General features: G+C 26.8%; 1 protein-coding gene across 2 annotated transcripts in view; it reads left to right on the forward strand.

Annotated features, from left to right (window-relative positions):
• The window catches only part of LOC100574232 (limbic system-associated membrane protein-like), a 267,946-nt gene that overhangs the window by 167,404 nt on the left and 75,838 nt on the right, over window positions 1–24,704 (forward strand). For both annotated transcript variants that reach the window (XM_029490365.1, XM_029490364.1), the window contains 2 exons: window positions 3,925–4,124; window positions 20,722–20,883. In XM_029490365.1, the coding sequence (XP_029346225.1) occupies window positions 3,925–4,124; window positions 20,722–20,883 (362 nt within the window). The remainder of the gene's footprint in view (window positions 1–3,924; window positions 4,125–20,721; window positions 20,884–24,704) is intronic.

Consider the following 24,704-nt stretch of genomic DNA (forward strand, 5'->3'; position numbering starts at 1 on the left):
AATCAATAAATATTAATAGTTTTAAAAAATATAGAAGAAATCCTCATCGCTGTGATCACTGTAATAGTAGCTAACCTCACCAAATTGCAACTGTGCAAAATATATTATGTTATTAAATAGTGATATGCAGTTCGTGCGTTCACATAATTAATTTATTACATGAAGTTGACATATGTTTATGTTATTATTTGACTAGACCATATTTTGGAAAAATAATAATATTTCAGTAACCAGTAAACATAATATTAAGTTGATTGTAAAATTAAAATCAGGAAACTCGCTCTGCCAGTAATATGTGCATCACGTTATACATAAATACATTGAATTTACTTCATTATGTTAAATTAAATTCAATGACCAATCATCGTACAAAATAAAAAAAACGACTCTGATAGGAGACTGTCGTTAGCCTATATTTTTAAAGGTATATTTTTATAGATATATAAAAGGTGTAACCAGTGGCGTATACATGATTTCTGAAATGGGGAGGGGATAAAAAAAACGACATATTTAAATGGGGCAAAATTGGAAAATCCCCCACCCTCTCAAAACTTTTTACTAAGGTAATAAATAGCCAATGGGGGATCTCTGACCCCCTCGTCCCCCACTTGTATACGATCCTGGGTGTAACAGAAAGACTTGACAGAAAACAATTTTTAAAATAATGCTACTTAAAAGTATAACAAACATTTTTAAAATTATGTTTAGCAAATAATTTAAGAAATATACTCCTGTTAGCAAATTCCTAAAAAAAATATTTAAAAAAAAGTTATTACGTTCCAAATTCATTTAATGAAAAAAAATATTGATATTTTAAAAAATAAACTACTTGACTAATGTAAATGTTTTTTCTATCAAAATTGATCTTATAATCAGATTCAAAAATTGGCTATTTTCAATATATTCAAAACAATTTAAATAAAATTCAATTTTTTTTTGTTTTCAGTGTTAAAAAATAAAAAAAACATTATTTTTTTTTGTATAATATATGTGTAGCACAAATTACTATAAATTATAATATATAAAAAGAAAATGTTAAATATTGATAAGAACAAACAATTATTCCAAAAGTCAGTTATATCTGTTACATTCTGCATAGTGTATATTATATAGGTACCTATATATATTACATTGCTAAAAGTAGAATGCTTCTGTAGTTATTAATAAGCGTAGGTTGAACTAATAATATTATCTTCATAAACAAATCGTTTACCTATATAATGTAATATATAAAATTCTCGTATCACAATGTTAGTTACCATACTCCTCCGAAACGGCTTGACAGATTTCTATGAAATTTTATATGCATATTCAATCGGTCTGAGAATCGGCTACTATCTATTTTTCATACCGCTAAGTGATAAGGGTTGTCCAGAAAAAAATAAAAATAATAATAGTGTATTGTATATTGGTTGCTATTGGTTAATCGGGCATGTTTGTTGATTTGTGTTATTATTTTTGTCAATATATATATTTTATCTAAATTAATGTTTGTGTATAGATTATATCTCTGGGAAAAAGATAGACTAATTTAAAAAGGGTTAAATTTGGTTTTTTTTTATTCATCGGATTTTAGTACGGTTAGGTTAGGTTAGGATTTTGTATTAATTGATTATATTAATCCACCGTAGGTGGAATTAAATAAAAATGACAAACTTGGTATAACTTTGATACTTTAGAGTTAAATCATACACTTACGTACAAACAGCACGGGGTCCGCGATCTACCGCAGGTAGATTGCTTACCTGATAATATACTGTTGCGAATCAGAATTTTAACTCCGGGCAACAGAAAAGTTAAGATAAATCTAGAACATCATACGTCGAACGTTAAATGACGCATTGGACAATTAACGCATTTGAGTCATATGCAGTTTGTACATTTAACGGGTAACTAAGTGCACGGGATCAGCTAGTAGTATATGATAATAAATAAATATATTTCTAGTTGTTGTAATGTTACTAACTTTAAAATCAGTACCATAGTCAGTTCCTTTTTTAGTTCCAAATAAAATAAAAATTCTTATTTAATTATTAATGTTATATTTTTTTTTATATGCATAATTCATTATTTTTTAATTATAATATATACCTACAAGTAGGTACCAATTTTATAATTCTAATTTGAGATTTTTTTCAAAATTAAATTATTGGCTGACGTATGTCGACTGTCTTATCGTTTATTGTTACAAATAATTATATTTATAGGTACTCATTTCTATATACATTTTAACTTATAACTTATGAGAAATATTAATAAAGTAATAATATGTGTAAGTTATTGGAACTAGAAAGAACGAAAAGATTTTGTTACTTTTCCTTGAAAAAAATAACTCGTTCATTTCACTCTCATTTTTTTTTTTAATTAAAAGTGATTCGTTCCAGGTATCTGTTACTCGCGGAACTCATTCTTCCAAACACTGGTAGGTGTACCTATAAGATTAACGTAAACACACATAGTTATATATTATACATATTATGTGGGTCAGATATCATTTCATTGAACTTTATTTTCCAATTCTTAATCAACCATGTTTATATTTTATTAACATTTTATGTTAATTTTGTATCATGAGCTATCGACTTAATTTAATAGAACATTTTCTAAGATAATGATATTTGATAAATATACAACCCATATAAACCAATACGATGACGCATGATAATTTGAAAATAATTGAAGGATTTCCAATAAAGCGTCATGATAATCTAAGTAGTTTGAACTCACCACACGGGACTACAACTGCAGTAATCCCATTTGAAGAAATCGAATTAATCAATCTTTAATAGTTACGTGTAAATGTGTAACTGCTATTACCGTTAAACACACATTATAATGGCATACTTAGTTAATAAATGTGGCAGTATACACATTATAAACTCCTCATACATTTATTTATACAAGCAAGTAATTTTCTCAAATCGAATACGAATTAAATCAATTGACGACTTCTACTCTTAAGTTGTGCGGAGAATCAAATAACTATATTTTAATATTATACCGCAAAAATACCCCTATGCCATTGCAGTAAAATATGATTAATGTATTTCTGTTCAAAGCGGTTAATTATAGAGCGATTTTAAAGTAACTAAGTGAAGTATGATATTAATATTATTATTAACTTGACCAATAACTATACCGCGAATACTTGCTGATAAACTTAACTTTTTTCTCCTATTCTACCTATCATAATTTAGCAATACATCACTTGCACTTATTTGTTAAACAAACACAATAACTAATTGATTAGGTATCTCGTGTTTCGTGCGTAAATATAAAAATGCGTTAAATGCGTTGAAGGAGTACGCAATATTTACTGGATTGTATTTGTTTTTTATGTTGTCTACCGCTAGTTTATTGAGTGGTCTGGTTTAGGACGTGTCTACGCCCAATAACGTATATCACGCGTATATACCGATTTGTGAATTTCCGGGAAAATTGGAATTTCGCCACGGTCGATTTAAGATGATCGCGCACGATACGTCGACCCGGCGAAAAGAAAAAACAAACTGGCTCGAAATTATTTTGAAAACGTATACCTAACACGTGTGCCGGGTGGTTCGATGCTCGGTCGCGTGAAGGATTAAACTGTGCAGTGTGGGTGAGAATGTGTTGGAAAATAAAAGAGAGACGCGTTAGTGTTAATTTCACGCACTTGAAGTTTTCACTGCGATGAATGCGTCTAACGATTATTGCGCTTCAGTTGACACACACGCACACACTCACCCACGCACCAACCCACACACTAACCCACTCACACACACACACGCTAATATCGCCAAACTATTAATTACCGCGACCACAAGCACATTAACATCACAACGTACCCGCCCCAAACCCTCGCGCACACACGCGCTTACACGATACGAATTTGTTCGTGTTGTTTAATTAGATTATTTCTTTTTGGTATATGTCACTTCGCAGAACACGAACTGCACCTGGACGTGTCCGACCCGGCCACCGCCGTCGATGACCAGCCTCCGGTGAAGCTGCGCACCACGACGTTGGCGCCGTCCACGCCGACCCCCGAGCCGATCATTCACGTGGGCACGACAAACGTTACGGTCCAGCTGGGCAGCACGGCGTTGCTTCACTGCGAGATAGCCAACTTGTCCGAAAAAATGGTAAGTCCAAAACGGAGGCGCACCTATGATATAATATATAGTATGGTATACCTATTTACAATTAGGTTAGGTTACGGAATAAGGCACGGGACCGTAGGGTAATGTGGCAAAGCCAGGTGATTGATTTCGATTGCGTGACTATCAATGACTCTAAGTAATCGTTCCCGAGGTGTCTCGTGCGGATGGCGTACGGCTGTGACGGAGTCGTTCACGTAGGTCGCTCTTGACTTGTACGCAAACGAAAATACCAACACTCGTCCGGTAGAACGTATTTCAGAATTTTTGTAAACGCTACAACATTATTATAGAAATAACACGAGCACGCACACAAGTCACTCGAAGACTGGGTAACCGGGGGTGGAATTGAGAATGTCGGGGGGTGGGGGGGTAGGAGGTGAGAGCGGACGGGCAGTCGTGTTGTTGGTGTCGTGTGAGTAAGAGAGAAAAAAATGTCCCCTCGAGGCGAATTCTTCGACACGCGCGCGACCGTATATGCAAATAACTGACGAAATATATTTTACATGCCGGTGGTATTGCCTTGTTTTTTTATATTGCTTTCCATATGTTTTTGGATCAAAAAATAGTATATCCCCATTGCTTAACCAGACGTTTTATATAACACGCACCCCAGAGTACCGTTTTGGATCCAAACGAAAATTGCGGTTAGTTTGGGTTGAAACCACCGCTGCAGTACCACTATACCTACAACTGACAAATTGCCACACTTCTTTCCAAATATTATGCTAGACCGTGAAAATAATATTATCGACGTTTTCATAAGAATAAAAATACATATTATCCTAGAAATGTAATGGCAATTTAGAAGATTGTACACAAGATTATTCGATTTTATGGCTCTGGAAAACGTACGTTGCAGGAGTTATTTTACTGTGGGGAATATGTACCTATTACAAACAGAAAATTGAGTGTCTTACAAATAAACCTTCGGGGCGCATTGTTTAAAAAATAAGGATATTTATTTAAACTAATAATCTTGTAAAATGTCATCATTGTTATTTCAATTGATTTAATTAATTTATCTGATTCAAATATAATAAGACCGTTTTTATGGTTTTCTACAAAGCATTCCAATATCCTATTATTGATACTATCCAACTGTATTATGTTAATATTGATAAAGTATAATGAGTATAACGAGTAAACGTTAAGTTAATAATATCAAATAATTATTTCCGTGTTAGAATAGTTTTAATAAAAATTGCATTTTAACTATAAATTATTATTAATTCAGTTATAAAAATTAAGTATGATCACAACCACACAGGATACAGGTATGAATGATTATCAAATGATTATCAATAGTTTTATCATAAATTGACATGACGTACCATCACTTACCTTTGGCGTAAGTCAGTACCGCATTATGCATTATTTTAAACTCGAAGGCTGTAAAAATTCATTTCACGTCTACCTATCATACTATTAATTACATAATAATCACTTAGATTTGTCATGTAGAATAATTTATATTAAATCCTAAAATAACCTCCTTGAAACTTGAAAGTAGTGTTTGTTGTCATCGTTCAGTTTCAAACCATTAAATCTGCAAAAATAAAAACTGCAATCCGAAGAAAAGAAAATTTCCCTTGAAAAATAAATTCGAATAAAAATAAAAGCTCTTTAGTAATTTAATCTACACTGAATCTAAAATATACTTTATAGAGTATGTTAGAGTGATGTTACATGTTTTTGAGCTTGACTAAATCATAATAAAAAAGCCGTTTTTTTTTTCATTAATATATAATTTTTCTGAATGATATAGGTAGGTTGTAGGTAGGGATATTCTACAACTCAAATTTAATTTTTATTATTGAGAATTTTGTTTAAATACAATAATACTGATAAACAAAAGATATTTCTAAAAACAACTAGGACGAAGTATGGACTTTTTATGATAAACTATAAAGAAAATTCAAATTATAAAATACTTATTTCAATATACCCGGTTGGATATACCGCATAGACAGTGAAACTGATTAACTAAGCATAATAATATTATAACAATAATAAGTTTTAAAACTACTAATTTATGTTTTTTTTTTAAATCAATACAGTGTTGACTATCTTAATCTGAACAATTTCTATTTCACCATAATTGGCATGAACATTTAATAAATTCCAATTTACTGGCTCTGATATTATGTATACTAATTCTAAAAAAAAAATAGGAAGAAAGTAGGTAATTGACCTGCTGAAGTGTTATAGGTGGTGAGTGTACATCGTCATTATGTAAGTCACTGTAATGTATGAGTTAAGTTTGAGTTCAGTGATAAATCAATACATTCATCGCTCCACTCAGAATCAAATATAATATATATCGTATTTAAATACATGTACATGTAGAAATTATTATTTATTACATTTTTTATCATATTATACTAATTTATGTTTGGGATGTGTATTATTTCAAATATTTAACCAAGAGAAGCCTCCGCAAGTTTTTCTCAGTGAGGCCTACCTAGTAATCATTCGATATCAAAATAAATAAACAAATAATAATGTACATGCATTTTTTAATTATTAATGTTTTATAAATATTACTGTTAATAAACATTTGAATAAAAAATTGATTTTTTGGATCGTTTTAAGGAAGTAAACAATTTAAATGTATAATTTAGGTTATTTTTAACCAGAACTATGTATACCTACTGAAATAATAACATAAAATATTTCAGGTTGAGGCTTGAATACACTAATAAGTTATTAGTAATAACCATGAAGTATATATGTACTTTTGCGCAAAAAAATAGTTAAATAACATTAATAACATATATATTATGTATTGATATAATAATCAATATAAATATATAATGTACACTAAAATATCAAGAAAAATATTCATGAAAAAATTAAAAACTGTATAGATACCTATGGCATGAAATATACCGATAAATACACATGAAATGTATAATATGAAAAAAAAAAAACAATACACGATATTTGCCGATTATGTATCGACGTATTAATATTGTATAGGTACACACAATAATGTTAAAAATTGTTACCAGTTAGATGACCACACAAAAATAACAAAATATGCAACAAAAACAATTTTAAAAATACATCCTGTTTATCTTTATACGTGGATTAAACGTAAAAGAAAAATCATATTCAAAATGGTAATAACTTGAATTATCCACATTTTCATCTCAGTTATTTAAAAATATTCTGAATGTAATTCGTCGATTTAAAAAAACCATTATATTCATAATTTTATTTTAATTCGTCGATTAAAAAAAAAAACATTATATTCATAATTTTATTTTATTCTGATGGTAGTTATAGGTCTTATTTGTTTACCACGTCACGCAATTTCCGATAACTAAAATAATAATTAAAAATTTCCAGAATGATTTTTTATACTTCGTCATGAAATTTAATAAATATTTTATTTATGTACAATACGCTGACATGACATGACTACAACTAAGAACATAATAATATTGATGCACATAAAATAGTATTCTTTGTAGATATAACTGAACAGTAAAATACATATTTTATTGACCCGCACGATGAATACATATTATGTCCATTGCCCATCGATATTTTCGAATTTGAAGTAATGTTTACAATGTAAAACGATGGTACTGTTTTAAATAATATTTTTTTTCCAAAATATTTATATTAACATGTTATGGATTAAGATATTTTAAATTACAATACTTCAGTTTATTCAAAATAAGTTTGTTGACTTTCAACTTGACTGTATACTTCTAAAAATAAGGACTTAAGTATTTCAACAGATAGGCAAAACAAAATATATGATTTTTCTTTTTCTTGTGCACTTAGGTATATCGATATACACACGATTAATACCACAAACTATATTGTTAGCAAAAAACTGTATATTCTTACATCAGATCTACATATCTATGTGAAGCCGCACTTAGTAAAATGGAATTGATTAAAATAAAGTTTAGAAATGATTATCATTGGGATGGTCGCTTGGCTCGATAATTCACCTTCTTCAAAAACCAACAGCCATGAACATAAATTAAATTACGAAAGGACAGAAACAATTTGCCTATTCACTAGGTGAAACACTAAGAACCGATACAATTTATAATAACCTATGTAATAAGAAGCGTTAACTTTAAATTGTTCTAAGAAGAGACGTGTATATATTGATTTTAGTATTAAAATTGTTGAATATATTAATAACTTTATGATGTATATTGTATAATATTTAACTTTATTTAATAATACAACGCTAACATAACAATATGGGAATAATACAATCCTAACTGCAGTGTTTTTATAAATAAGATTTTTTATTACAAACGATATAAAATAAAATAATTCTACCAGGTTTTAATTTTATATATTATACATTATATTTGTAATATCAAACGATAAATTGGTTGCAGTTTTAAATCTGTAACTGCACAAAAATTACCTATTACCAATAATGTGTATGCTTTGTTTAATGTAGGTACATACTATATCAGTCACTTCTAATGACTAATCATAGCTTTACATACGCTGTGTATATAGGTACAGCTAGTTTAAATCTTTAAATTTGAATTGATAATACATCGCCAAATGTATCAGAAACATTTTGTATGTGATCGACATGTTCTATATCGAGTCTTATAGATAATATAAATTATAAATTTGAATTATTCGTTTTTCGTGTAGAGATTTTTAAAACAAAAACATTTTATCGGGTTTGAGGAACCGTACATTATTGTGGTGGTAGTGAAAAGAGACAAGTCACCTGCTGTGGCACTTTAAGATAAGCTCTGATGAAATATATGTGCGTTACAGTTTTCTTGTTTATGTGAAATATTGGCACAGAATGTCGGTGTTTAACGTCACAGTTTCTGAAATTATTGATTTTTTTTTTAGTTTTGATCGCAATAATATTATCATTTTGTCGATCTCGATATACTTGGCATTTTAGAAATTAGCAAAAATAAAACATGTTTAATGACCTAAAACCGTTAAAATAATTGAAGATATACTGACTGTACTTCACTATATCCATACAAAATGTTTTTAAACAATATAAATAAAATGGGAGATTAAAATCGGACGATATCAGGTTTAAAAATTATTTTCATGATGTGAATCAACTAACAAAAAGTCAGGAATACTGTTACTTTCAACATCCTACAATGTTTTTTATTTATCTAATTATCTACGAAGAAAAACTATTTAATTTTTTCCTTTTTTTTTTCATTTTTATAAGAAATATACAATCTGTATACTGAGGCACAATAAGAATATGGCCTATGGGCTAAATTACAGTGACATTGGAAAAAATACATTGTTGGAAGAAGCCACCCAGTAGTGACCAGAATTTTATTCTGATTAATATATGTTTTGATAATAACAATCTATATAATATATATTATATAAATAGAGCGTGAATGTACGTTGCCTCATCAATCGAGAACGACTGGTCCGATTTGACTCAACATTTTTTTTTAAATGTTCGTAATTGCCAGGGGAAGGTTTTTACGAACTAAAATGTTAGGAAAATCCACTGGTAAAGTAGGAAATCCGGATGTAAAAAATACAACGGTTGTGCAACAGTGTATTATATATTGGTTGCTATTGGTTAATCAGGCATGTTTGTTGATTAATATTATTATTCGTTGTCTATATATATATATATAAATGAATGTTTGTGTGTAGATTAGACCTTCGGGAAAAAGAAAGGCTAATTTAAAAATGGTAAAATTTTGATTTTTTTTATTCATCTGATATTAGTACGGTTAGGTTAGGTTAGGATTTTTTATTAAGTAATTGATTATATTAATCCACCATAGGTGGAATACGACAAACTTAGTATAACTTTGATACTTTAGAGTTCAATCATTCACATACGTACAAACAGCACGGGTTCCGCGATCTACCGCCTACCTGATAATATACTGCTGCGAATCAGAATTTTTATTTCGGGAAACGGAAAATTTAAGATAAATTTTGAATGCCATACACCAAATATTAAATAATGAATTGAACAAAGTTGGAGTCATATAGAGTTGGTACATTTAACGAGCAACGAAGTGCACGGGATCAGCTAGTATGTTAATATTTATTCAATTGTTCAAAGTTGTTTAATTTTAATTAATCAAGTATAATTATATAAAATGACGTAGGTACTAATACTTTTCATACGACTGAATTTTGTTTTATTTTAAATACAAATATTATATTATGTTTCTGGAATCGGTGTAAAGAAAGTCTGCAGCTCACTTTAATAAAATCATTTAACAAATGAGTTTGTCATTGTTGAATTGATATCATTATTTTATTAAATCTTTGTTTATTTTATAAAGTAATTTCCAATGTTATTCCCCCAAGTTCAAGTCAACAGAGCATTAAATCAATCGTATATAAAAAAAAACATTATTCAACAATGTGAACTGTTTATTTAGCCACGCTTAGTTCGTGAACACATTAATTTCACTCTTAAATGCATATTAAAGTTGTGACGTAGAATATTTTTCTAATATAACAAAACAAAGTTTAAAATCGAATAATGTAATTTAGTTAATATTTTTATTTACTTTTTCCAGTGTAATATAATCATGAAGTCTACATATCTAGACTAACTTCTTAGGATTTATTAAAATATGTAAGGTACATATCTCAAATTTCACCTCTTGATAAAATGTTTACTTATAAAGTTATAACCAATAGTTTTGTGTATATTATTACAGAATTTCACTTTTTTCTCTTTTACAATATTACAAGTGGTATCAGCTCAATGGATGATATTAGCACCCTATCAACTGATAAAATATTGTGTATTAAAATTTACGTACAACTAAGCCAGTCATTTAGGTACACATAACGCATTTAAAATTGAGTGTAACATTCAGTACACGAATATTAAGATCGATGTTTAACAATTAATTATTTAAAAAATAATTATTCATTTCGTTAATTATATTTTTACAATGTGTCTTAGAATTAGAAATTAGAAATAAATTAAAGGTAAAGTTTGTGGTAATAATTTTAAAACTGAATTAGTCAGTCCACGAAGTGACCTCCATGGATTGTTAGCAAATTATATTTTTTAATATTGTGAGCATTATTTTTATAAACTATGCATCTATGTCCTTGATTTAAATAATTAAATTACCTACAAAATGATTACTTTTACTAGATATTCAATAATATAATAAGTATTAGTATTATAATTTATATGCTTTGATGTGTTTATTAATATAAGTAAGTGATCGATATTGTATTAAAAAAAAAAAATAATGATCATTTGTACACACAAAATACTCAATATTAGCTTTAATTAATAATAACTTTTAAATAATAGGTAGATACCTAGTATTATTGTAAACAATAAATGCAATTAAATAATTAATAAAATGTATGAAAAAAGTACCTGTAATATTAAACTGTAATGGTTCAGAATTATAGAGAGTGAACACAGTTTAAAATCTATTAAATGTATTTGCTTTACCACATTATTTCCTTACTCTAAACTGAGTAAATCTAGTAAATATTTTTAAAACACACATTTTCTAACCTAGCCAATACATCCACCTTAACTAACTGTGTACTTTTTAGACGGAATAAACCTCAATACAACAAACGAGAAATAAACATAGGAAGTTCAAGTTAACTTTTAAATGTGAAAAATGTGTTAGAATTTTTTTCCTGTTTTCTCAACAGAAGTGAACAGAATATATTGTATCCACTTATAAATCATATTAAGGTCATTTTTAGTATTTTTACTTAACACGTTTATATACCATATCCATATTATGAATACTTTATTGTACACCGTATTTTTTACTTTTATTTTTTATGATAGTTTCTTGAATTTTTCTATCTATTTAATGTCTTTATGTTAGTTTATTCTGATTCCTTAAGATTTATGTTTTTATTTTTCGAAGTATCCCAAAGTAATAAGCATAAAATATAAATAGTTATGAATATAATTGAAAATTTAGTTACAGGAAATGGTAAAAAAAGGTTGTTTTTGTATATTGCAAGTATGTATTTTACTTGTATTCCATAAATATGTATTAAGTATTTAGTGATCATAATATTATGTGTAGCAACAGGGCAATACATTTGAAGAACAGTCCATTATGACAATTCATAAAGAATGCAATTCAAATTATTCATAAATAAGTTATCGATACAAAAATTAGCATCAATGACATTTGCGTTTCAAAAACAGTAGAATTGTGTGACTTATAGCTTTAATTGGAGTTAGATTGCACGGAGTTGAATAAAGTTTTATTATCATGTTCCTAAAATATTCGTCACATATACTCAGTAGTCAGTAGTCAATTTAATGTAATAAGAAACTTTGAAATTGAAATTGTACACTATCAATCATCGTAAATAAAGATTGGTACGCAATGTATTATAAATTATCATAAATAAATACACTATAAATGTCCATATAATATGTATAGTTAAATAATTGTATAATTGTGTCATGCCTTTTAGTTATAAATTATCATGATTTTTTTTCCATTAATTAATTACTTTTTAACCTTTTATATTCCGTTGGTTCAGCTAGATATGTTTATTTAATTGTGTTTTTATTTTGGACAAATATTTGTGAGAATTTGATGTTTAAATATGTATAACATATATTTAAAAGATTTGTTTTATTAAGACATATTATTCTGTACATATTTTTTTTACAAAATTAAAATGTTTTTACGCAACTCATACAATCTGTCAATAAATTATTTATTATTCTAGTTGGAAGTCATCAGGTGAAAATTGAATAATTTTACTGGCCTTTTATAAAATTTATTATTCAGCTCAAGTGTGTTAACCACAGGTCCACAAATGTACGTTTTTTCATTGTTCAAATATTTTGTTATTACTGAAAATGTACATAACTAACAAAGTTTAATATCTACACCTCATCATTAAACCGTTCAGACTTGTATCATGTACTTTGATATGTATTCAAATTTGTTCAAGGTTATATTATGTAATCCATGTGTAAATAAATATCTGTAAATCACTTTCAATGAGTAACTTTAAATAATTATAATAAGAAAAACTTTCTGTTTATCAAATTAAACTGGAATTTCGATATAATATTAAGCTTTTAATTTTGATGATATTCAACTTAAAATTTCATATCTTCGTATAATACCTATATATTAATCATAATTATTAATTCAAAAATGATGACCGAATTTCAATAAAAATAAATAAAAATAAAAATATATTATATTCAAACACTATTCGCGTACTAATTTATAAGAGAAATTCATAAAAATATTAAGTTCAAGTAAATATTGTGAACATAATACTAAACATTTTTTTCTGCAGAAACAAATTATGTAACTGTGAAATTACTGAAAAATCCTGTGTTGTAGTTGGATTTTTTTTACTCGAGTACTCTAACCTAGCTACCTCTTAATGTATAACATATTTGAAATAATTGTGTTCGAAACATTAAAGTCGGATGGGTAGTTGAATTATTTAGTCATACAAACGGATTAACCTAATTTCAACTTCAAAACGAAGAGGTGAACAGATTGTGATGTTTGTTGGTAAATTGAATTTACTATAAACCAAGTGAACTTCTACAATGGTTGTTCCAAATCTTTCATTAATTGTTGCACGTTCTGATGTACCTACCTACACTGTGCCAGATTACTGAAGTATATTATATGTATACACTATACATTCTACGCATGTCGTCATACTACGAAAAGATTAATCACAGTATTACGATTTTTTTCTCATCGAATTATTTTCGATGAAAACCATTAGAATCTACGATTTAAATTAGTTGAGACTCGACAGGATGTTTTTTTTTTCTGACGGGAATTTGAATAAATTAATAATATATAGACCCCGAATGGTTGCTCGGAAAACGAAATGAGATTTAAAACATTCATCACTTGTGATTCTATACCTCAATTTTTACGGGTTCAGTTATAACGTATTCCTTATCGTAAACATTTAATGAAGTTAAATATTATCCACGTATATAATATATAATATGTAAGCCTTTTAGTCTCTTTTAGTATTTAACAACTCTAGAATTTTTACTCACCAAAAACATAATCATAATGAATACTACCTACCTATTACGCGTTATCATTTATTAAGACTCTGAGCGGAGGAATTAATTACCTAGTTAATGTATTTGTTTCAACTCATGTGTGTTTTTATATTTTGATACGTCTTGATGTATTAAATTTTTTTCTTCTATCATTCATCAAATTTTGGTCGCTTCAAACTTCTACTTAAAGGGCGTTTTCTAGTATAAAATTCGCAGTACTTTTAGCAGATCAAAAGCAAAAATTCCAAGAACTTTTCAAAATTATCGGAAAAAAAGAAATATTTATTCAACAATAATTGTTGACAAAAAGTTTTTTTATTTTTTGTTGTACCTATTTACTTGATTCAAAAAGGAATAACTGAAATTGTTACCAAATATTTATTTTACCATTTTATTGGAATGAAATAATTTTAAAATAAAGTCGGTGTTCTTTATATCTATTTATTTACTTTACGGAATATCATAAACTTACTTATTTTGATTTTTTTTTTTTTAGTAAAAAGCTTGAAAAAGTGATATGTGGTTCCTCGTAATTAGTTTAAGTCCTAATTAATAAATAATGAAAATATATTTTAGTCACAATTCTTTTTTATAGAAGCTTTCGAAGTTCAAATTTTTACGAATTTTGAATTCACAGTAATGTTTAGATTATTTTGCAAGTAAACTGCAGTCATTGGTTTCAAAATGTAAATTTGCTAGATTTTTCATGTGTCTATTACAAAAATAAAATTGCTTAATATCACATACATTTTTATTTTAAATTGTATGTACTTGTTTTACGAAATTGGATATTCAAAATTCAAATAAAAAATAACGATTACAGATAGAGACGACTAGATGAGGATTATGATTTATGATTATCCATAACTGAATCCTATTTATTTTTATACAAACCATCAATAAATTACCAAAATGGTAATTCATACGTGGAAAGGTACATGGTACCTTAATTATTAGGACTTTCAAACCTTTGACCTGTAACGTAGACCAAGGGTCGAAATGATAACAGATTAATTATAATCATCTATTTTACTTGAATTTACATAGAGAATGAGTTTCTTAAAGAAATTGATTTTTTTAAATTTATTCACGATATAATAATATATTGTACATAATTATGTAGTAAAGCCAAACAGCTGATGCATAGTCATTTATCGAAAACTAAGTTTATTGAGTTGATAATAAAAAACTTCTAGGTTTCAATTTTTGGCTGTTTTATAATAATTTAAATTTTTTTCAGTACCAGCGTCATTAGGTATATCATTATAATATGAAATCTATTAATTATATTTTACCATCTTGAAAAAGGTGACTATTTTGATTTTAGATTCTGGAAAAATCAATGAATATTATATTATTAAATCGGTCTTGCATTAATGTGTTTTTATTATTTTTTTTTTTTTTTTTTGTAGCATAAATAGGTACACGATCATAATATATTTGTATGTATTTGAAGCTTCACTGAACTATTACAAAATTGTATATTATTCAGACAAAAAATAACAGATTTCCATTCAACATTTTAGTAATTTGTTCTAATACAAAAACTATAAACGAAAAAAAAACATTAATCGCAGATACTTGAAGCTTATAGTCTTTAAGACGTACATTATTATTTTCTATATACAATTAGACTAATTTTAAGCTATTTATACCACACATTTTTTTAAAGAATTCTATTGCACGTCATAAGCACATACACAGATTGATGGGGGGGGGGGGGGTAGTTTCAAAGGTATAGTAATAATATCATAGACCTCCTTACCTAACACCTAACGGCAATACAATTCCAAAATTGTATTTGAAAATAACTAATAAGTTATTGAAGAGGACAAACTTCACCAAGTTCGGAAGTTTGGCGGAAGTTTTCAGGTGAGACAGTTATCACTCTATATCAGTGTTTCTAATCCGGTGGTACGTGGAAAGCTAAGAAAATTATTTCCCTTTATAAAAAAAGGAAGGATCATTATTCACATTAAATATAATTTGGTTTATTTGATATAAATAATTGTATAAATAATGCTCTGAGTGTGCGTATCGGCTGGTGTTGCTAGCTCCCGGATGGGTGACCACCCTGGATTTTTAGCTACAAATCCTTGCCACACAAACAAATGTGTTTCAACCAACCGTTCCAACCGTTTCTCCCACCTTCAAAAAATATATATATAAATAATAATTTTACATATTTAACTTTCTTTTTGTGCATTAAATGCTTATATAATCATAATTGTATGGTTCCTAATGAAATAAAATTCAGTAAAATATGGAAAATAAAGTACATATATATTATATACCTACATTTTTGATAAGCAAAAAAAGGTTATTTAGTCAAGTAGGACATGAACATTTTCTACCTTTGTAGGTAGCACACAAATATAGAAAGTTTGAGAACTGCTGCTCTATATTATATGTTATGTATTTTGATAACAATATTCATTATTATTAGCTTCTTCGATTCCTCATTTTGATTAAAAATAAATTATCAAATAAATATTTTATTTTTAAATTTAACTATATATTGGTTTATAGAATCTTGTTAGTAAAATATTAAGTCAAAATTAAGGTCGTACTTAATTTCAGTATAGTAATTATGATTTATCAACATTTACCATTATTACAAAATTATATTAAATAAGCATTCTATGTATTATTTAATTTAAAATAATTTATTTGACTGTTCATCTAACATGTTTTTTATTACAGCAAAATAATTTGATTTATTGAATTATATTAATTAATTTTAATCTACTCTATACACTAATTTGTTTGGAACATAATAAATCTTGATCTAATAACTAATTTAAGATAATATTTTTACAGAAAACCAATCGTTCTTATTAATTGTAGTAAGTTATACTAATATCTTTATATTTTGACTCAATATATAGTGTAATTCAAACACATCCACTTTTCATTCTTCAGTATTTAATTAAATTGTAAATAAAATGATGTTTTTGTTTGAAATAAAAACAATTTATAATTATTTTACTCTAAAATTGTTCAGTCATTTTTATTAATATTTTACAACTCACAATTATATTTAAATTAAGCTATAATTAACCATTTTAATACAAAAAAAATAGTTTGAATGACAATAAATATAAGCAATTATTAACAAAAATATAAATAACCGTAAACTTGGTTCAGAATTTAACTGTTTGATTTATATTTTTCTAAAGTATGAACACAAGAACTTTTAAATTCAACTATCTCATTAACATTAAATTACTCTTAAAATGTAATATATTCATAGAAGTTTTCTTTAAAAATATTAAATACTTAATAAATTCAAGAGAGTGCTTTTAATAATTCAGCTATTTCAAAATTATTTAGATAAATAAAATGATTATAGGCGAAGTTTTTAAAATTTTTTAATATATGTTTAAGATGAAATAAATAAGAAAACTCAAAATCTTCCATTAAAATATACCTAAAATATTACGTGATATACCAGTGATAACTAGGTATTTGAAAACAATAATGTGACGTAATAAATACTAATTATCAGTAGAGTAGGTATAACAACTAATTACCTATGTGAATTTATATTAAAATAAGTTCTGCCTGTATTCTCATAAGTAAATAAGTTCTGTCTGCATTGTTGACGTTTAATTTATCGCGTGGATATTATAGTTTTTAAAATACCAATCAGGAATTCAGCATTGTGTTATTTGGTTTATTGGTCGATTATGTAGTACATTAATATGTTGGTGGACTTGTGCTTTGTGTACAGAACACAGTTTTATATGTAAAATTGAATCATTGATATAATTATAGATAAATACAATAACTAGAAAGGTATATCCTTCTTATCGTCAAAGTCGGCCGTCATTTACAAAGCAAGCAATATTTACACAACAGTAAATATTACCACAGTATATATTATGTATATTTAAGCATATAATATGTATATAAACAAATGTAAAATAAATGTAAACATTACGTAATTTATAAAATGATGGCTGACTTCAACATTGGTTCAAACTTACCGTAGTATAAAGACGGCTACATAGTTGTTATATATATCTTTAATTATAATGAATGGGAGGATTCTGTTTTTTAGATTCTGTTATATTTGTATATTTATACATAATATATTATATATCTGTATATTTCTTCTAAATATATAAATCTATTAACATAATTCCGCGGAACTCTTTGGTATCTACTGACTTATACGTAGGAAATTTATAATTTAATCACACCAATAATAGTAGGTATATGAATCATAAAAATATTAATACAGGTATATTAGGTATATATATATTTATGCAGTGGCGTATTATACATTTTTTGAGGGGGGGGGGGGGGGTGGTCTAAATATCAAGTATAAGTTAATAATATTATAAAAAAATACATACGAGTTATGATTGAATAATTATATTATTTATATAATTTAGTTTTATTGAGTAGTTTTTATTTATTGATTACATCGCTAAATCGTTCAATCTTTCCTATACACAAAAAAATAAACCAAGTATATTTTCATTTATTGGAAATAACAAGAATATTTTTTTGAGTTTACCTCTGACATGGAATTCCTTAAATATGTTTTTTTTTAGAAGTCATAATTGTGATCTGTTTAGAATAATCTGTATATATAAGAATCTAACTTGATTTTGGAGACAAAGGAAACCGGTTTGTTTGTTTATTTATTATTGTTATTGTTATTATTATTATTATTATTATTAATTATTTATTTATTTGTTTGCACTTACATTTTTCCATTTGAAATATATATTATTCATTGAACGAATAATTTATTGTTACATTTTTTTCTACCTTATCTCTATTCTATAATAAAAATAATAAAATTTACCACTCTAGTGGTAGAATTCAAAATGTAGGAAATATAATTTTCAGAAATTAGCAATAACAATAACTACAATATTATATTATTTGTATAGCCAAAAAATATTCATATGTTTTTAAATTAAATTATAAAAAAACAATTTCTTCCGGAGGAGGGTCGGGCAGCTAGTAATATATAAAATACATTAATATAAATATAAATATTATGTATAATGTATACCTATAGTGTAGACAAGCATTTTAAATTTGTGAGTATAAAAATTTGAGTAGTGCATCAAATAAAAATCAGATAATTTTCATTTTTTTCATTTTACATGTTACATCAAACAATAATGTTTGTAAATTAAATCAATTAGAAATTAACAATTACCTTAGGTCCTTACTCTCTTGTTAAGTGTTCGTGTATTCGTGTAGGGACTAAAATATTATGTCGATGCCGTCGAAAATGTCGATAACAAACTGTCAATTATTACGGCCGAACAAACGCAGACTGCCTACTATTATAGTATATAATAGACAACGTACTAATAAAATTATAATATATTACATTATCACGTCTTTATCGTTGTCGTTGTCGTTGTCGGACGGCGACGACGCGACAAAAAATAACCAAAAGTCAAACCCAAGTTATTTATACAAATTGTAATAAAAACATAAAAAACACATAATATAAATTATTATTTTCTTTTTCTGTACCTACGTAGAAAGTTTTAATTTTCTGGGGGGGGGGGGGGGTTAAAGACCTGGGACTGGAAATATAAGCCAATACATATAACCAGGACTGATAATTTATTATGTCCGGCTGTTTGAGGACTACTACAATTTAAGCAATTTGGGTTTTGTTTGCAATTCGGTAACACATAATATCTACGTATCGTGTTGTAGACCCGGATTACGGTGCACATACTCAAAATAGAGATTGCATGAGGGGATTAATGAAAAAGGGGAATAAGAGACTTCATAGTGGGTTTGTAATTTCAGGGATTCTTATTTGGCCGAATTTATGTGAATAAATCGTCTACTCGTCGTACCCATTTAAGTCTATTCTCAGCAACATTGCAGAATTTTAGCCCCCAACTTAATTGTTATGGTTTCATTACTTTTAGTATACTTTTTTTTTATCACTGATTATTTACACAATTTATTATTACTATATATACCGGTTTTTTTTCTATAACTATATCTTTAATACAGTTCAATGTAATAATATTACAATATAATATAATGTTTAGTTCGTCTATAATTTTTGTATTATAAGAGTTATAACGAAAGAAAAAAATGCTGTGTTTATAATTATTATTTTATGTACTATTTATTTATTTATTTATTTATAATTTAAACGAATTATGACAAAGTAGCAATAAGTTAAGTATATACTAATAAATATTGTCACCGAATATATTGTCATGATAAATGCCTCAATGTTCTCGCATCAATTTAATCCATTAACTTTTTTTTTATTTTTAATAATTTAACTCTTGATGTGTTAGTAGGTAATTGTAATTAAATCTCGTTTATCCTTCATGGTAATAAGCTTACGACTACAATGAGATATTAAATTGCATAGTAAATTATATTTATATTTTATTTTATTCTAAATAGTCCAATATTTGTCTAAGCACAATACGTTTTGTACAACCCGATATTGTGTTGTAATGATCATTTCGTTGTATATAATAATATTATATAACACATTTAAGCTTTATAAAAAAACAATTTTAATAAAAATAATGGTTTCAGGTGTCTTGGGTACGACGGAGAGATTGGCATATACTGAGCTCGGGTGTGTTGACGTACATAAATGACGGACGTTTCCGGGTGTTTCATTCGGAGAAAAGTGATGACTGGGATTTAAGGATATCGCCAGTAGCTAAGATCGACAACGGTACTTACGAATGCCAGGTAATCATTTGGTTAAAATTAATTTATCATAACCATGGTGGCTTTTTTAATTTGAAAACGGTTGCTTGTGGTCCAATATTAAATTTAAAAAAAAAACCACCTGTATAATAATTGTCAGTAAACTTTACCTACAATTACATTAATTTTTAATACAGCTGTAAGATAATTTGAGATATATCTTTCAGAAACTTTATAAGTCCGTATAAACATTAGAATAATGGAATAAATTACGTATTTAATTTCAGAAATGATTTTTTTCGTAAAAGAAATCGATCATTTTTTGACTAGGGTTTATTAATTGACAAATATAGAGGGTATATTATATACTATTTAGGGGTTTTATATAGGTAATATATTTTTCGTACACTAACGATGTTCAGCTAAACGGTTTTTTATTTGTTTGCTATAATTTGGAGATATCTTGAACACGATAAATTACGTGACATGATTATCATAATATCAAAGAAAACACAAACAAAATATTTATTAGGTACCTATCACGAATAGGTATATTTTTGGTTGTGTTAGACTAATAAACAATATATATGTCTTGGATTGAATTACAAAACATTAATAAAAACAACTGGTTGTGTAGTTTTCAAAGATGACCTTTGCACGCAACGCTTATAAAAATATTATAGTCTATAATATAGTACCTATATATTATTATAACATTTGGGATTTCATTTTGGTCTTCATGAGTTAAATATGGAAAAAAAAAGTTATGATGTACTTTATATTATGTTATAATACCTAAAACTATGATTTAGATACGTTTTTACTACCTATAGTTTATATTGAATATTTTTTTAAATTCTTGTCATTAGGTAGTTATATAAATAAGATTATTGGATAAATATTTTTTGTAACCTACTTGAGCCAATTCAGTTTATCCATGATGTTTTTCTTTTTTTAATTAATTAGAATGTATATCATATAATAATTAGGTTTTTAATGGAACATTATCATTTTTATATTTAATATTACTTTTCTGATAAATAAAAATTATTTGGTAGTATGTGGTGAAAGAATATATTCTGATTGAAAACGTCCAGTGGCTTATAATATTATGTGTCTAAAGAAATATAGAAAAATGTGATCATAATAATACTATCATATATTATTTTATATAAAAGTAAACAATTACATCAATACTAAAATTAGTTTTTAAAACCTTTGTGCATCGATTAAAAGTAAACATATGTGAACAGTCATGAGTTTACCATCCCAATATAAATAGCCAATACGTGCTGGCTATAATATGCTGTTAGTCATCCAGATTAGAAATGTTTGATGTTCAAATACTTTTACTTGTTTGTAAATTTTAAATAGATACGTAGATAGGACATAAATACAAAATTCAATTTATTTTTGTATGGTTTATATATTATTTTAAACATGGTATTTGATATACGTATCAGACATTTTTAATCATAGTACTACTATAGTTAGGTTAGATTCGGTTAAGTTGGGTTATGTTAGGATACCTTTATCTTTTATTTCTTAAAATTAAATTTAAATAATATATTATTTATTAACTAGTAAGGTTTATCTATATAACAACTACTCGTATGTACTAGCCACCAAGTCCTTATAACATTTTATGAAATGAATGTTCTTAATGAATTTATCTTAAAATAAATAAAATAATGTAAGAACTTTTATTGTATTATTGATACAGCATCAATTACTAAGATCATTAGCACAATAAATATAAAATAAAATGACTATGTTACATACTTGAATAAACAATGAAAATGTTTAAATTGAGTTGTACAATACTATATTAATTCGGAAATGGTCAGTGCGGTGTTATTTTATCATGATTTAAAAAGAGGTTATAACCACAATTACCGCCTTGACATAAAAAAAATATTATTAATAAAATATAATTTGAATGAATAAATTAAAATAGTCATGCATATCTAAAGTGACATCAATACCAATAAAATGCTCAAATAAATAAATGTAGGATGGCATATTAATATTTTCATAGCCAGGTATTTGTATAACAATGGCATAGCTGCACGACTTTTTTATAATTCTTACAAAAAGTATATGTATATGAGTTATAAAAACGATTATTGCCTTTCTAATAGGTACTCTCACGTATTTTTAATACTTGCATGTTTAACTTATGGAGATAACATATTTAATACCCTCATAAATAATGTTTTTCGTTAAAAAATTATAAAACATAATAGACAAAAAAGTGGCATCGATATAAATACGGACATGTACACTTTCAACACTTTTCTATAGTTCTATACGAAAATAAAACGGTAGGACTGCTAACCAATAATGTCTAAAATCTTTATTTTCTAAACGGAAAATATATTAGATATATTTAGGAATCGTATTATATATTGACTGGAAGTTATTCACGAAGGGCGTAAGGCGTTCATCTACCATTACAACACTTGGAATATGTACAAATGTACTTTTTTAAAAACTGCCAAGAAGCCTAGGGAAAATTAATCAATTTAATAGTAAATTATAGTATACGAAAATATAATTATAAGAAATAAGAATAATATTATTATCATGTTATTTATGTTTTTTTTTTTCATTTACTCTTTGTAATAATTACTATTATAATCCTCTCACATATTAATTCCTGTCTACGGCACTAATTATTCAGTATTATAACTTACCTATAATAAAGTATAACTTACGAGTAACGTTTAAATTAAATTGCTAAATTCTAAAATTATTTATTCAATGTGTTTAGTCAGACATTGTTTACTGTCTACGAGTATATATAAATTATAGGTATTTCGCTGTTTTTATGATATATATATTTTTGTGTATTGAGATTATATAGGGTTATTACATTTAAAATTAAATTAAATATAGAAATGTAGCAGATGGAGAGGAATGTACTAGGTCCTTGGATTTTAAATAATTTGTATTATGTTACAGTATTTATCTTCATTTTACTTTGAATCTGGAAATATTTTATTTTTTTAGAAAATGTAATATAATACGTATTTAAAACCATCTTACGATTTTTACTTTACTGTGTAGCTAATTTTAAATTAAATTTTTGAAAATAAAACTTATTTGAATTTCACAAAATACATGATAATATTCATGGATTTATTTTGATAGATAATAAAATATGAACAGTTTGTGTGTTTTTAAGATTCATATTCAAAATAATGTACGGTTATCTAGACAAGACAAACGAATATACACATATATGCAGCACCAATATAATATAATGCATATTAAACTATATTATATATTACATATAATATAAACAAAACAGTAATTTTTATTTATGTGGTTATTTTTTTGGTGAAATATATAATATTATGGGTTGGACTTATCTTGAAAATATGTACTCATAATTTCATATTCGTCCTGTTCTCGTGAACCTTCAATGATATCAAAGCGGCAGTTCAAAATACAATAACAGAATTACGAAAAGCCAAGATGACAGCATAATGCATTTGAATAATGCATGTGCGCTTCATTAGAATTACTGTACCGACAATCTTTTACTCATTTTAATCCCAAGGCATTTTAAGTTAATATGAGTATAAATTTGTATAATTATTCATCCACTCAACTCATTCAACTTTATAGAAATGAACAACTTATCGTTTGTACCACATATATATAGGGTACCTACTAGAAAGCAAGCATATAGGGAATAAAAGTTAATAAACGAACAACTAAAAATAAATGACGACGTATTTATACCGTTCAACCTCCGAAATACTATATAACAGGTAGGACGAAGGTAGATCTGAAATTGAACAAAATATACTGTACAACTCATTATACAACCAGAATAGAATTTAAAAGCCCATACC

The sequence above is a fragment of the Acyrthosiphon pisum genome, chromosome A2 (assembly GCF_005508785.2).
Source record: "Acyrthosiphon pisum isolate AL4f chromosome A2, pea_aphid_22Mar2018_4r6ur, whole genome shotgun sequence".
In the NCBI taxonomy this organism is placed as follows: Eukaryota; Metazoa; Arthropoda; class Insecta; order Hemiptera; family Aphididae; genus Acyrthosiphon; species Acyrthosiphon pisum.